The sequence below is a fragment of the Prunus dulcis genome, chromosome 5 (genome assembly GCF_902201215.1).
Source record: "Prunus dulcis chromosome 5, ALMONDv2, whole genome shotgun sequence".
Lineage (NCBI taxonomy): Eukaryota > Viridiplantae > Streptophyta > Magnoliopsida > Rosales > Rosaceae > Prunus > Prunus dulcis.
In genome coordinates, this window is record NC_047654.1 from 17,669,399 (window position 1) to 17,685,159 (window position 15,761).

The 15,761-nt window shown below is 37.0% G+C and overlaps 3 protein-coding genes across 3 annotated transcripts; all 3 read right to left on the reverse strand.

Annotated features, from left to right (window-relative positions):
* Positions 1–186: 186 nt before the first annotated feature.
* LOC117628235 (cell division cycle-associated protein 7-like) lies at positions 187–2,523 on the reverse strand. Its single transcript, XM_034360636.1, has 7 exons — positions 2,286–2,523; positions 1,937–2,168; positions 1,675–1,846; positions 1,133–1,203; positions 962–1,039; positions 783–870; positions 187–510 (listed from the first exon to the last, which is right to left on the reverse strand). Exons 1-7 carry the CDS (start codon positions 2,349–2,351, stop codon positions 465–467), a joined length of 753 nt encoding a protein of 250 aa, XP_034216527.1. The 5' UTR covers positions 2,352–2,523; the 3' UTR covers positions 187–464.
* A 543-nt stretch (positions 2,524–3,066) lies between these two features.
* On the reverse strand, positions 3,067–5,025 carry LOC117628856 (nudix hydrolase 18, mitochondrial-like). Its single transcript, XM_034361395.1, has 5 exons — positions 4,421–5,025; positions 4,097–4,202; positions 3,890–3,973; positions 3,668–3,796; positions 3,067–3,543 (listed from the first exon to the last, which is right to left on the reverse strand). The coding sequence occupies exons 1-5, from the start codon at positions 4,591–4,593 to the stop codon at positions 3,415–3,417; spliced, it is 621 nt and encodes a 206-aa protein (XP_034217286.1). The 5' UTR covers positions 4,594–5,025; the 3' UTR covers positions 3,067–3,414.
* Positions 5,026–12,680: 7,655 nt separating this feature from the next.
* LOC117627424 (glutamine synthetase nodule isozyme) lies at positions 12,681–15,348 on the reverse strand. Its single transcript, XM_034359523.1, has 12 exons — positions 15,146–15,348; positions 14,900–14,939; positions 14,690–14,793; positions 14,510–14,558; positions 14,269–14,375; positions 14,078–14,165; positions 13,823–13,951; positions 13,650–13,724; positions 13,486–13,539; positions 13,352–13,389; positions 13,110–13,269; positions 12,681–13,019 (listed from the first exon to the last, which is right to left on the reverse strand). The coding sequence occupies exons 1-12, from the start codon at positions 15,220–15,222 to the stop codon at positions 12,867–12,869; spliced, it is 1,074 nt and encodes a 357-aa protein (XP_034215414.1). The 5' UTR covers positions 15,223–15,348; the 3' UTR covers positions 12,681–12,866.
* Between the last annotated feature and the right edge of the window lie 413 nt (positions 15,349–15,761).

A 15,761-nucleotide genomic window follows, 5' to 3' on the forward strand; every position in this document is an offset into this window, starting at 1 on the left:
GGCTAAAAAAGCATGCGCAAATATATACCAAAAATGCATTTTCGTGTATCCTTCCTTCCTCCAATATCGCTTGTATAAATAAATAAAAACATCCTCACGCATTTTTAGCTGAGCAAGAGTGGGTGCTGTGCTGCTTTGTTTGGTGATCAATATGTTGTATGAACATTACCCACGAGTGACAACTGATTGAGTGCATGAATAATTGGGACATGGGATTATCCAAACAACTTATTTACATAAAATCATTTAGTTGATTTCCAGCATATGAAATGAAGTACTGAATCATAGTAGGATCTTTTCAAGAGTTAGGAACTAATAATACAGTCAATGCCACAGCAGGTCAAAGGTGTGTTCCTAAAACATGAGTCATACAAAATTCCACCTAGGCTCAAAACACTCAGATCAAAAACAACTAAAGTGCTCTTGCTTCATCGACTCGGGGCATCTTGTCTGCTAGTTTAAGCTCATCCATCAGCAGATGTGCCACTGATTTGTATCCCATCTCCGGACCTAGAATTTGAACCCAATTGAAGGAATTAAACACAAAATTATTATTATGCAGAAAACTAAGCATTGAATATGAGATTTAGAACAAACGGATATAACAAATCTGAATCAACAATTAATGGAGAACTAGAGACATATATCTGTATACTGCTACCCCAGTTGGAGCCATATTTCGCTTGTTTAGGCAAATCGAACTAAAATATATATCAAGAACATTAAGTCTTCATTCAGTCTCCATAACATAAGCTCATAAAGTTGAATCAGTAAATATATACCTGTTACATATCCAGTAAGGGTTTATTCCTTTCTCTTCTATGCAATGTGGGCACATCCATTTCCTGTTTTCTCTCACTTCCTCCAATTCTGACAAGGAAATGCATTCAATACCTAAGAACTTTCCTCATATGGTGCATGTAATTGCTTTTCTTATGTCTGTCTTTGTAAAACGACTTACCTTCACCGTACCTAACCTTGAGACAACCTCGACAAAGAACACCTCTGCTAGAATGACAAACTGAACAATCCGTTTTTCCTAAGCACATATAAGGTTTAAGAAATGTCACAACCGTTGAAGGTGTGTCAGACTCAGAATGTCAAAGTGATGAACACATTTTAGAGAACTAACCAATGCATGGCTGGTCCATATCAAGATTACCGCATCGCTTGCAATCTTCTTCACCGCACAACTTCTTTTGCCTGCACTTACATGCATCAGAATCTTAGACTAGTAACAATATAATTGAATAGTTTTAGTAAAGATAAAAGAACATTATTAATTCACAGGTTTTGATACTTATTTGATCTTTACCGCCTGTTAGTGTTATGCAATTGATTCAAATATGGAAACATTGCGAAGCAAACTAGTTAGTTACTCACAGCCCTCCACAAATCAGGAGAAAAAGAGAGGACAAAATCTGTACATTTTAGTTCAGTAAAAGCAGGCTAGGCAAACAGACTGTCCGCACCAATAATCAATCAATAGAACCAATCAAAATCCAGATGAGTTATAAATGAAGTTTACTGTCCAAAATCTAACAATCAAACCAAAAGCAACAAGATGGCCATGTTCAACTAGCTATCTAATATCTTGGTATCAAACTTCATTCTATCTTGCTATACAACTCAAAGAAGACAAAAAATTGTAACCAAAAGGTTAAGGCATAAAACCTGCATAAATGGCAATGAATCCCGAAAACCGGGTGATAGACACTGCCACGGCCCTTGCTATTGCAACGCTGGGCCGCAGACTCGGAAGAAAGCTGGAGCTCCGATTTCCTTACATCCACCAAAGGCGCATTTGCAGGCCTCCTCTCTTCACTTTCTCCGCCAGTTAAACTCCCTTCACGAAAAACAATTTAGAACTTCCAAATAGAAGAACTTCTAAGGATTTCTCAGCTACCAAACAGAGAAAAAGGATTGAATTGATTACCGGATTTGCCTCTTAACCTCTCAGAACGTCGAAATGAAGGGTTCTTTGAGACAGCGGCAGTAGCAGTGGCAGTGGCAGTTATTTCCTTCAAGCGATTAGAGCGGCGCAAAGAGGTGAGCTCGTAGACTTTCTTGCGGTAATCTCTGACATGGGTTTTGGGTGGTTTTGCAGATGAAGCTATGGATCGGAGCTCGGTGATGGTTTTGTGCAGTCCCAACGAAGTCAACCGAGCCTGTAAATTCACCATTCCCATTAGCCAATAGCCAAGCCAACATTTTTCGTTTATCAAGCAAGAAAAGAATAAACAAGAGTGTCAGCGAAAGAGAAGAGAAGAGGACCTGTCACCTACCTGATTTTCCAATATTCGAGCATTTCTGACATTTTCATAGTCACTCTTAGCTTGGCCCCTCCCCATTCTTGCTTTGCTTCGATTCAATTTCAAGGGGACGAGCTTTTTATATGCTTACACGAGACGAGGAATTAAGATACGTTTTTCCCTCTTGTTTTAATCATTTTGAATTGTAAATGGAGGAGAAGCATAAATAATGATCGACCATTTGATGAACGCCACCTTGGAGCACTTCCAGCAGTTTGCCCTTGTCATAGTAAAAGGGGGCTAGGACAGCTACTATTCACGTCAATAATTGCTGTCCTTGCAAAAAGCAACGTGTGTTTCCAGTAGTTGCCTTTTGCCTTGGCAAATACTATTCATTTTTTTTTTTTCACAACTCTTTTTTACCTAAACAATTAATTTGGATAATATTTTCGAATAAGAATTTTGGATTCCTACGTGTCAATTCTATTAATATATCATAATCAGATAAAATTTTCGGATAAAAATAAAGAGCCTTGGTTAGTATTTATAGATTACGAGAAACCATTTGCTGACTTCAATTAAGGGGAATGAACGGGCAGTGTTAAACTTTAAGGGCAATTAAAGATCTGAACCATCGGTGAATGAACGCTTGGATCTATGTCACAAACTTTATTTGCATTTATATCTAGTTTTTTTTATAAAAGCGATATTGGATGATCAGGAATCAAATCTAAGACCTCCGCTGCATGAGGAAATATTCTTAACCATTTTACTATTATAAATTATATTCAAATACAGAGGGGACAAATTCACATAGAAAAGAATGAATCAATTGAAATTGAATTGAAAGAATGGAATTTGTACATGTACAAGTTGTTTTGTCTCTAAGATCTTCAACTACATTGTACAGTTTTGCAATCAGCTCTCGTTTTGGTGACGAGTTAACTCGAGAAGGAACGATGGCAGGAACAAAACATGAGGAACACCCCCAACTGTGATTCTGTGAAGGCCACAAACACCTCAAGATGAAGGTTCTATTCGACTTCCTCATTCCTAATCTGAGCTTTCTCTGGACAAATAAAACTACTAATTCTCCCTGCCTACATCCGTTTGGTCCTCCAAAATTTGAAAAGAAGAAAACAGACTCCAAAGCTATGGAATTCTACGTGCATTTTGTTTCTTCTTCTGCTTCTTCTTTCTGTTGGGAGTGCATTTGTCGACAAACTAACTTCTCCAAAGCTTCCCTCATCCACCAATTTTGACATGCTTCTCTAGCTTCGGCAACAGACATCTACAAAATATATACCATAAATTTTAGAACTACTGATAATATGAATGTGAGAAATCTACACACAATTGAACCAGAAAGTAAAGATGTCCGGAGACAGTAAAGCATATATTGCAATTCCACATACCCATTGTCGTTTTCTGGCACTTTGCTCGGGCCAAAAGTCCAGTTGCTGCTGGACGAGCAAAGGGAACATGTACCCCTCATGAATTAAGCCATGGCTTTTGCTCTTATAACGCCACATACCCAATCTACTCTGCAAGTACATACAAACAATGGATGAGTAAATGGATGCAATTCGATGAAAATTAAGCTGGACTGATTTAGGATTGGTTTTGCAGATACTCACTCCAAGATGGCCAACCACACCGGCTTCCTCTAGCGTTTCTCTTTTAGCCGCTTCTTCGATAGACTCATCAATTTCCCAACCTCCCTATAATCAATCACGTTGCAGTTGCGCAAACGTTTAGGATAATGAATAAAACAGAAAATGCGTCTAATTTAAAATGGCAGGAGCACAGCCATAAGAAACAAATCCTGGGATCAAAGGCAGTACCTTTGGGAACAACATTCCTTGACCCTTCTGTGAACTAATAACAAGAACTTCTAATTCCTCAAGAGATGAAGATCGTTCGGTTTTCCTAAATCTGTATGGTATGCATCTGCAGAATTAACCCCAAACAATTAGATTACAATATATAAAATCCCAACAAATACTTTAATGAAAAAGAAGAAGAAAGATAAACCATATCGAAATTTGATCACAAAGTTCATTCATTTAACAAAGACCCACTTGAGAATTTCTTAATTCAAGGCTCTAATATTCAAGAATCTTAGAGCCTACAAAACAAAGCTATGAAATTGAAGGAGGGAAACATACCCTACAACTTGGCGATAACCTTCATCATAGCGCTGCATATGCCTTCCCGTCCGGGACACCAAGGAAACCACGTCCTCAATTTGCAAGGGAATGAAATTCCCACCATTTTTCTTAGAGAAAAGAGGAGAAGAGAAAACAAAATCTGCAATATTTCTTGAGAGAAAGAGACCCATGGTCGCTTGCTAGGCAAACTTTCGCTACGTGTAGAAGAAAGGAAAGAAATTGAATATTTCTTCTTCAAAGATTCAAAGAAAGAGACCCACCAATTTAGGGGGATGTCTCAGGAACCAAATTGGGCAAAGAAGGAAATGGGAATTCTAAAAATAGATAGGAATATGCGAGCGAGCAAAGGAGAGGCCCTTTATAGTTTCAGCTTGGGAGGAGCGAAAACCTTTTTTTGTATCGAAATGCGAATTTGAGTGAGTGAGTATGAAACTGCTTCTTCAAGATCCTTCCTTCAATTGATAAATATCTGGGATTATATAGAAGAGGAGAGAAGGAAAGCCACAGCTGTCTGATTTAGAATGGCGACGGACGCGCATGTGGAAGCCAAGAAGCGACGCTTGACAAATACCTTTCTTTTACCCTTTGTCTTTTTACACTCTTATGTCAAGTCATAAAATCATATCGCGTCTGCTATTTATCCTACCTGCCCCATTTTTAATCGTCTTTGTTTTTTCTGTTTTCCCTTTTTTTTTTTTTTTTTTTTTTTTTGCTTTAATTAACTGAATAAAAAGGTTAATAGATATAGTAAAAACCAAAAACACACAACAAATAACCAAACGTAACCTCTCTCGTTTTTTTAAATTTTTACCTTTCCTATTTTCTCTTTTTTGTTCATTTCAAAAAACAGTTTGTGTAACTTTCTTTATTAATTATATTACGATTCATGTTGCATAACTAAATGATCTCAAAAAGGAAATAACATGGTTCTAACTTCTAACACACTATCTATATAACAAGTCACAAGAGATCAAATAACTTTACTAACGGTAATTTAAACTACTCTTCAATTTATGATGATGAAAATTCGAACTTGAGTTTACCACAATGGGCTCACTGTCCTAGCCCATTTGCCAAATGCATTTGCCAAATGGATTAATCCACGTTTGCTTATATTTATTATAAGATGTGAAAAATAGAAATAAGAAAAATTGTAATCGAGTAAATATATGTGTTTACTAGCGTAAAATTTTAGGATGTGTTACGGAGAGTAGAGTGTTAAGTCAACGCGCTAAAGCGAGAGTAGGAAGAATTTTCAACTCCTTGAATATTGAGAAATAAATAATAAAATAATATTGCATGATTGGGAGATAAGAACAAAAAACGGAGGACGTGTGGAGGAGAGAGAGGCTTGGGGTTTGGTTTGGTTGGCTTATCTCGCGATGACGAAAGTGTAGCTGACGCGTTTTGGATAAGAAATAGTGGAGTAGAGTGGCAGCACTCGGTTTCTTCAAACATTAAAAAAAAAAGTGGGCTCTGAGTCTGATTGATGAGAGTTGAAACCAGTAACCAGCCAGACCGTGGCTAATTAGCCTAACACGGTTTCAATTCAAAGGTAAATACTTCTCTATTTACGACTGATACGACTAGTATGATATGCCTAATTAGGAAAGTCGTTTCTGCTCTAGCCTTGCGACGACATTTTCCACACTCTCACTGACACTACTGTTCTTCTATTGCTGCTGCTTTCAAACGCAAACCAAAACCTATATATATATATATATATATATTATATGCGTGTAAATATTGATCTTCTCTTCCTCCTTCAAGCTGTTTTCAAGCTGTTATTTTTAGTTTCAAGCTAATAATCTTTTTTTATTTTTTGGGGTAGTTTATTTGCTGCAGAAATAATGCAACGTGATGGATCTCTGGCCAGGCCTTGACTCTTCTTTAGTCTCCTGCACAAATTAGTAAATTACTCAGTACTTAACGTGCATTTTCAAGCACGTTGAAAAGGTGGGATATGTAATACAAATTTTAGTTGCTGTGTGTTCCGTAGGTGGAACTTTGAACACAACTGCGCTTAATTTTCTGTGGAATGTGTATATATATATATATATATATATATCTGCGTACACACACACACCCAATAATAACAACCACAAGCACAACCCATGCAATGCATGTTGCAACTACTCACTCATCAGCCGTTTAGTGATGAGTCAACCCATACAAGTAAACTGTCGCCGTTCGATATACAACACAAAAGGCACAAAATTGTTAGATATTTATATGCAGGGTGCAAGGGTCCACTTGTTAGTGATGCCATTTCTGTGGTGCTCATTAATTTTCTGTGGAGTCAATTTATGGGGGTCTAGTCTAATCCAGCTAAGGGACCAGAACTCTCGGCTACTGATTAGATTCCCAGTTAACTTTGCCCTTGGCCAAGTGAAACAAATCGTTGGAATGCAAGCACATGCTTGGGACCGGTGGGGATGAAGGAAGCCCAGAAAAACCCCTACTTTTTGCCACAAAGTGCGAAACGTATCATTTGATTGCATTTGCATCTTAGAAAGAAAGGTATGTAATATGACGACAAACTTTAGTTGTTGAAGGAAGCGATAAGGAGGTTGTGATTCAAATCATTAGCAGCATTAATTCATAATGTCAAAAACTAATACCAACATATTAACAGTCCTAATCTGAGATTCCAGATGCTACAGAATTTAGCAATGTATTACTTTACTTCAGTTGACGAGGGGGAAGCTGCAGTGACTTTTTTAAAAATAAAAAATATATATAAGTGATAATTTAAATTATAAAATAAAGTGTCATGAGTTTTCAAATGTCGACAGAAGCCTACCAGACCTCAAATATAATCAGGAAGCAAGTTGGGGAAATGGTGGGATACAACTTTGCAAAAGGTAGTTACTTAGGATAGGATATGTCCAAACTCCCCTCCTGTCTTGGTCTGTGTATCTTTCAAAATCAGTAGCTTTGGCTTTGCATCCTTGTACCGTTATCTCTCATGTCTTGTTTGTTTAATATGTGATTATAATCCGACATGATTTGGTTCCACTTCATCAAAATCCTAATGTCTTTTCTTCCTTTTTAGTCTTTTGCTTTACTTTTGGAAAGTGATCGCAATGAATCGAGCCCACTAGCCCACAGTACAAAAGACAACCAAATCCTTTTTCCTGTTCTTATTTGTTGTTGTCAGGTAAGGAGAACCGAATTATTTATGGGCTGTTTTTCCCATTATGTGTATGAGCCCAATGGACTAGAATGTTCAGCAAGAAGTCCAGCCCTAATTACAGTGGGATCATCCCAACCTAGAGTTGTCAAACGGATCGGACCGGCCCAGTACAGTACGAGCACGGCCCACTTAAGTAAGGCCGGTTCGACACAGCTCGTATTTTTGAGCCGTGCCGGGACAAGATAATTAGGCCCAATGGGCCGAATCGGCCCATTTAAAACCCATTTATTAAATTATATTTGTAATACATAATATTATTATATTTATATCTTAAAATTCAAGTATATTTATTTTCTCTAATAATATGTATTAAAATTTATGTTTTCTTTATATATAAAATAATGATTTTATTTTTTGAGTTTTAATTTTTAAAACCCAAACAATAATGTAGTCATTTTCCATTTAAATGTACTTTTTTTTTTTCTAGTAAATACCACAAGGTGTCTCCACATTCGAAGGGTGGGATTAATCCCACCTCGGGGTTCGGCTTGCCCCTAACTGCAAAGCGCTTCCAACAGGTTTTCGAACCCCTGCCATTAAGCCATCATGTAACTCGCCAGCTGGAGGTAGCAGTTTGCCAACTGCACCACACCTTGTGGTTTATTTAAATGTACTTTAAATAAAGTTATTGCCCACTTTTTTCAACAAATAATAAATCTTGTTAGTATATACATAATAATAAACAATATTTAAATGAAGTTGTAAAAAAATTACAAAAAAATAAAATGCAATACATAAGTTAAATTTGACATGGACCCATCTTGGCCTGTTTAGTGGCCCACACGAGCACAATCTGAGTCTATATGCGCTTGGCCCGTGAACTTAGAGTGGGATTGATGATTTTCATAAATGAACGGACCCGACACAGCTTATTTTATTAAATGAACAGACTCTAAACGGGCCGAGCCAGCCCAACACGGCATGTTTGACACCCGCCCACATGTGAATTGAGAACTTATACTTCATGATCCATCTAGAAATTAAAATCCCTTTTTTTTTTCTTTCTTTTTTTCTTTTTTTCTTTTTTTCTTTTTTCCCATGGGTGGTTTTGAATAGATTGAATGATAACATGGAAGCTGGCGAATGGGCAAATATATACAAGTCCTATTTAAGGATTCAAACGACATTGGAGGAAATTAGGTGAGCCCTCAGTCATGTTTGTTTTGAGGCTGACCTAACACTCTTAACAGCTTTGAAAAATATTCCTTCACGTCAAGTCTTTGATTGAGAAGCTAAATTGATCTCTACCTATTTTCAAGAAAAAAACACCTATTTGCTTACCATCATTTTTCACCATCAATTGCAAATTTCTTCATCATCCTCTCCCATTACGATCTTTTTACTCAAAGATTACACCTCAGTTATAGGCTACATTTGTCCCCAAAAAAAAAAAGATTGTATTTTTCAAAGAAAGAAAAAAAAAAACATGTGTTTACGTATCACTACCTTTATCAAAAATCGACACCATTTGTTGATTAACTAAATCCAAGTTGAATGTTGTAGGCTAATAGTAATCATGTTTATTTCGTTCGCAGCATTAAAATAAAGAATAATAAAAAGTTGCTTTCCACAGAAGTAAATTACCCATACAGAAAGAAAAAGAAACAAATGATGAGAAGGAAATATTGTTATTTTAATGGTGACATGCCCAAAACACCCAATTTAAAATCATTCTACGTAATATGAACAACATGGTAATCATTTATAATTAGTTGAAAATAACTGGTGTGATGGGACAAGTGAATATTGGACACGAGGAATTCATCATCTTCATGCTTAGGTCTTACTCGAAAAAAGTAAAAAAAAGAAAAGATAGCAAATCACTAATGCTGAAAAAGAATGCAATGTGTCTAAGAATGTTTGTAAAAGTTATACAAATCTAATGCTTAAATTTCAATCAAAATGAATAAATTAGACAATTAGTATGTGTTGGAGTAAATTACCACGAGACTTAAATCTCACGCCAAAAACAAAAAACAAAAAATTAACAATAATCATGCATGCTTCCAGCATATGCACGTGTCAACATCTTGTGTCGTTTGCGTTTTACATGCCGATAAGAAAAGATGAAAGAACGATGGGCCTACGCATGCATGTGTATCAAAACAAATTGGTGGCCCATGGCGTGGAAATAAAGGGCCGCTAAGGTCGACCCACGCGGCACAATTTGCAACTTCACGCTGACGACTGCCGGCTGCCCTATCAACAAACTTAACCGCCCCAACCCACCACGTCAAAGCCCACGTTGATGTTCCACGTCAACGTAAGATTAAGTGGAATGACGAAAGTAGCCATGTCCGAACACGAATATTTGACTTTTACCCTGAAATAAACGGAGATGGCTGGTGTGAATAGTCGAACTGTTGTAGCATGAGTTTTGAACGTTGATTTGACTGAACCGACGATTTCGAGCCAAACTCCAAGGGGACCAAACTTTTTAGTAAACCTGTGGAATAAATATATTTAAATAATTGTTTTAAAAAAACAGGGGCAATTTATAGTAATTTGACAATCTAAGGACCAGTCAAATAATAGAATCTTTGGACCTAGGAAAAAAGAAGAAGATGGTTTGGTAAACCTCTTGGCATGGCAACAGAGAATTTATAATACAAAATTTTGACATCAAGATATCCATTCAAATTTGATGTTCACACGCGAAACCTTTCAAATCAATTTTAAAAGGAAATTCTGTGATACGCGAAACCTAAGTCGTCAGTGATTGGTAGATCATAAGCGGATATGCCTTCCCATTTGGAGATCCATCTAATTTTGTGAATACTAATTGTCCCGTCAATTTATGACGATTTAATACCAAGATTAGAAAATAATTGAAATTAAGATTAGATTCAAGATAAATATCTAGAGAGAGAGGGAAATCATCTAGAAGGAAGTTCATTATGTAGTTGTGAATATCCATTTTGTGACCGTCCGATCAATCTAGCGCAAGGAAGCACACATGTGAATGACTTGAGATTTATATTTGATCTTGGACTAGAAGTGGTTGTACAACGTGTAGATGATGTGGTGGAGTACAGAGGATTACAACTTTACGTGTCAACGGGGTCCAAAAGAGTCGACTCAAACTAATCCGAAGATTTGATATTTTTCCACCAAACTGCTCTTCCTTGCCGTCCCACGTTTCATACTTGATCTTCTTCTTAATCGACCCGACCTTCTGCTCTATATATACCCACATGCTTCTCAACTGTCCTTTAAGATTTACATACAGATATTACATAAACATATACTAGCTAGGAAAAAATAGGATAAGTATAGTTGGAAGCAGAGCCTCTGTGAATCCACAACAAGAAGATGGAGAACAGGAACAGCAACAACAACAACAGACAGAGGGAAGGCTTTGAGGAAATGGGTTTTCCTGTTCACAGCCAAGTGAGAAAGATCAAGCAAGAATCCGAGAAAATAATTGATTGGTTGCCGGGAAAGCCAGAGATGAGACCTGTCCTTGGAGAGATCACCATGACCAGGCAGATCTCTCGATCCCCTTTGGGAATTTCTTGCTGACCCATCTCTGTTGGTGACTCTTAGGAGGAGTCCTCGTTTCTTGGAGCTTAGCGAAGATGGGCGTTTTGGTGGATGGTCTATGCATCTCTCTAGAATTGAAAAACAGAGGGTTTAGTTCTGTTTTTTTTTTTTGGCTCTTGCTCCCTTGTTTTCTTTTTTCTTTATCCAGTACTTTTTGCCCATGTTCCCGTTGTAAATAATACATATTTTAGTTTAATGATATGGCAGTCTTGCTCCTTTTTGAATTTGGCTGTCTGGTCTTGAGGATCGTAGGTTGCAGATTTGATTGTTTTCATAGAATATAAATCAGTCAAGATTGATCAAGTAGGAAGCCCGCCAATCTTCTTGTGTTTTACTTTTTTCTCTTATTTAGAAAATATGTACATGTTGAGGCATATACACCATAGCAAACAATACAAAGTTGTTCGCTCCTTGGTGATCTAAAGATATATAATAGAAATCATGTGTGATGTTGGGTTAGTATCTCAGAAAGTACTGATCTTTGGACGTTCTTGATTCTTGTTGTACATTTTTTTCTTCTATGAAGAGGTACGATTGGTGTTTTCTTTTCATGATTAACCAGAAGGTTGGCGCCATATCTGTGTTTGGTAGCAAGAAAGTTCCAAGTTTGATTGAGTTTTCTGGAAAGACTATGCTTTGGGTTATCTTGATTGTTTGTATGTGCTAGGTTTTAAATGAAAGGTCAAAGTTGCTGATGGGTCTCTCCCAACTAATATTAAACTATATACTTTAAAATGTTATGAACAAAACAAACCTACACTAAATATCTTATGCTCATCACCATCGTTGACCTGTTCTTTGAATTTTTGGACACAAATTACTAGTGATTCTATATTTAGTTACACCTAACAATTCAACAAAATAGCCTGAGGGTGTGGAGATTTCATGACACTTTTTTGTATCTTAGCCCGAGGGCGTGGATGGATATTGTTAACAACTTAAAAAGACTGCAAATTTGCCGCAAACGCAAGCTTTTCCTCAAGAAATTATTAAGATAGCAGTTGCAGATGGTAGGACCGCATACCAGTCTGTGCAATCTCATTGTGTTTATTATTATTTTTGGGAACAAACACAATTGCTTTTGGCACCAAATAAATAATATGCAGTGGTAGCAGCGCTGCACACACATCAATGCACTTCCTTCCCTTCTCCCCTCCCCAAAAATAGCTACAAGCCTGCAAAGACTTTCATAAGCTAAAGTAAAGCTTCCGTGTCCCCTGCAATTTCGGCTATTCACGTGTACAAAATGCCATCATCATCATCATCTCTATCTATGCATGTAATTTTTTTGAAAACAACAGTTTTCCATTTTTGTGTTTGAAAAACAACAAAGTTTGAACTGCAATTTCATGAAGAATATCATTTTTGGCTCTTTCAGTCTCTGTAAATTTAGGTTAAGGGTGACCCTTTTGTAAATAAAGTTGTCTTTTGTAGTTTTTGTACTATCACCAGACATTATCACCAGACATTCTCAAAGAAAAAAACAGTAAAACCATCACAAAGGGAAGAACATTGATCTAATTCCAATCACTTTAATATCAAATATTATTGTTGTGATCCAGTATTGGCACAATTCAGACAAGCCTTCTTCAATCACAAGGTTAAACACACAACTTGTGGTTTTGGTTGCAGGGTGGAAGAGGAACACAAAAACCAGATACAATTTATTCATTTCCACTCCCTCACCACCCCGAAAATGTAAGCCTATGGTTTCCAGAGAATTGTAGTTTCAGCAATCATGGAAGTGACAACATAAGGATCCATGTTCGAAGCAGGCCTCCGATCCTCGAAATAGCCTTTCCCATCTTTCTCCGTGTCCCTTCCAACTCTTATGGACGCTCCACGGTTTGCCACTCCCTGTCAAGTCTCAGTTCTCAACCCGTTAAGCAAAACAAATCAATGCAAATGCAAACAAGGTGTATAATAAGCTCAAGTATGTTAATTTACCCATATGAACCTATGGATGTCTGCTGTTTCATGTCGCCCAGTGAGACGGCGCTCGTTGCCATCCCCATAAGCAGCAATGTGTTCCTTGTGCCTCAACCCAAGCTTTTCAATTGCCTTTTTGATAACTTCATATCCTCCATCGCTTCTCATGGGCTTGGTGCTGAAGCATCACATCCCATCAAAACACTTTCCAAAATGCCGATGAATGAAAACAAAAGCAAGCATAATATTTCAAGTGCTACCTGTAGTTTGTGTGAGCACCAGCCCCATTCCAGTCGCCCTGGTCACACACACATACCCTCAAACTCAAATGAAGCTAAAACAATACAGATTTGAAGCCAACGAAATAATAGAAAATTTGGATATCTCTTCTGACCTCAATAGGTTTGGGATCAAAGGAAAGCACCACTCCAGCTATCTCTGTAATCCTCTGTATTAACAATAAATAATCACATATCAGATATGATTTAGCACATTCATTGTAGAATTATAACTGAGAGGGAAAACAGTAAATTTGAGTAGCTTATAAGTTATAGTTACCTCCAAAATGTAACGAGCAGCCCATAACTGATCTCCGGCAGAGATGCCAACAGTAGGTCCAACTTGGAATTCCCACTATATATAGTATATGCAACAGAAGCAAAGCAATAAGCCAAATTTAAGAGAAGATTTTACACAAAAAACGATATGTATGTGTGTATATATATATTAACCTGGCCAGGCATAACTTCACCATTGATGCCACTGATGTCGATGCCAGCATAAAGACATGCTTTGTAGTGAGAATCTACAATGTCACGCCCAAAGGCCTTATCAGCTCCAGCCCCACAATAGTATGGCCCCTGCTTTTATTTTATTTTCACAAAAGAAAACGAAAACAAAAAAACCAGTTACATCTTCACATAAACAAGGAGATTCATACTTGATAGTAAAGTAAATATTACAAGATTCATATGATAATTTGTCACCTGTGGTCCAGGATATCCACCGAGAGGCCACCCAATTGGCCATTTTACATCTTTCTGCAACAAAGTATACTCTTGTTCTAATCCAAACCTGTATGTTTTACGTTCAATTAAACCACTCAAAGAGAGCAATTATAGAAATGAACCAACTGCAAACAGAATCAAGATTGAAGATGGATGGTAGAACTTATCACCAGGGTTCTTCAGCTACAACATCAGGAAGGCTGAAAATCTTTGCAGCATTAGCCCTCTTATTGGTTGGAATTGGCTCTCCATTCGGGGTGTATGTATCACATATGACCTTCAAGTAATTAATAATCAAAATTCTTTAACTTTAAGAAATAACTAAATGCAACTCTACTGCGACACGAAATTGTTTCCCTTCCTAAATGGGTCCCTGAAACTAGTTAATTATTCAAAGCAGCGGGGACTTACAAGAATATTGTTGCCCCTCCTAAATGGGTCCCTGAAAATGGCTTGTGGACTATATTTAAAGCACCAACGAAAGCAGTTTGCATTAGTAAGACTTGAAAAACAGAGAGTGAGGGAGGGATGAAAACAGAGAAAAACAGAGAAAAACAGAGAAAAACAGGGAGAACCAGAGAAATAGCATACTATAGGATGACTTCACTGTCTTTCCCAGGAGCTTGGCCAGTGCTAGAACCGTCATAGTTCCACTTGGGAAGCTTTGAGGGATCGCTAACTGGTGCAGGAAGAGTCTGCCTCGTACAAAATCAAATTAGTGCAACTTTAACAAATTAATACATATCATCTGCTTGTGTGTGTATCGATTTATCAGGAAATGAATAAGTAGAGAGAAGCTACCTTGGCTTTGCTTCTGATGTCTATGCCAGACCCACCGACCCTGTTTTATGATTATGAAAAGAACAACCATACCAAAATCAGTATACTCATTTAATTATCACCCCATTAGAAAAAAAAAAGAAAAAAAAGAATCTAGAAACAGAAAAAACATAGACAAGAAGAGAAAAATATACTACACAGAGAGGGAGAGAAAGAAAAGTGAGAAACAGAGAGAGTGATTGGAATAAAAGTAAGCTTAGTGCTAACCATATGTACTCTGCAATAATCTTTTCAGTGTAATCAGAGAGGTTGAGGTTGAGAAGATCAGTGAGGAGCAGAGACATTTTCACAAACAAAAGCCAAAGGAAAGAAAGAATGCAAGATAGGATGAGGAAGAGAGAGAGTTTGAGATTTTGGCTTTTGGCTCTTTGCTTTGCTTTGGGGTTGATATAATATAATGATAACGTATTTTTGTGAAGAATGTAGCATAAATAGGAGTGAGAGAGTCACACTCTTCAGAAATACGAGTTGAGTTGAGTTGGGTTTGAGTTGTTGAGAATTCATTACTACGTCCGTGACACGGAAAAAAATAAGCAACAGCTTATATTTAAATAATGTTTTTCCTTTATTTTCCAAGCCTAACATATATGAAATTCTTTTTACAAAGATCTTTGTTTTAGTATACCAAAATATCACCACACACAAAAATAAAAATAAAACAAAAAATAGTTTCTTTAGTGTGAAATAAATATCATAGATATCAACTGAAAAAAAAATTCTATTTAAAAATGGAAAATTAGCATCACTAAACTAATAATTAATTATGAACGGCATGTACTGAGAGCTGAATGAATACTGTTTATTTACCTGGATACCTATAAAC

Bases quoted from the DNA above. Each gene is read 5' to 3' on its own strand.
- LOC117628235 (XM_034360636.1), bottom strand. From the start codon at position 2,351: ATGGGGAGGGGCCAAGCTAAGAGTGACTATGAAAATGTCAGAAATGCT. The intron at 1,847-1,936 runs GTAATCAATTCA...TTTTTCGTGAAG, and splicing joins GAGGTTAAGAGGCAAATCCG to GGAGTTTAACTGGCGGAGAA. The intron at 1,204-1,674 runs GTTTTATGCCTT...ATGTAAGTGCAG, and splicing joins ATTCATTGCCATTTATGCAG to GCAAAAGAAGTTGTGCGGTG.
- LOC117628856 (XM_034361395.1), bottom strand. From the start codon at position 4,593: ATGGGTCTCTTTCTCTCAAGAAATATTGCAGATTTTGTTTTCTCTTCT. The intron at 4,203-4,420 runs GTATGTTTCCCT...TTAATTCTGCAG, and splicing joins GGTTATCGCCAAGTTGTAGG to ATGCATACCATACAGATTTA. The intron at 3,974-4,096 runs GTACTGCCTTTG...GATTGATTATAG, and splicing joins AAGGAATGTTGTTCCCAAAG to GGAGGTTGGGAAATTGATGA.
- LOC117627424 (XM_034359523.1), bottom strand. From the start codon at position 15,222: ATGTCTCTGCTCCTCACTGATCTTCTCAACCTCAACCTCTCTGATTAC. The intron at 14,376-14,509 runs GTAAGTCCCCGC...AATTACTTGAAG, and splicing joins GGAGGGGCAACAATATTCTT to GTCATATGTGATACATACAC. The intron at 13,020-13,109 runs GTAAATTAACAT...GAGACTTGACAG, and splicing joins ACATCCATAGGTTCATATGG to GGAGTGGCAAACCGTGGAGC.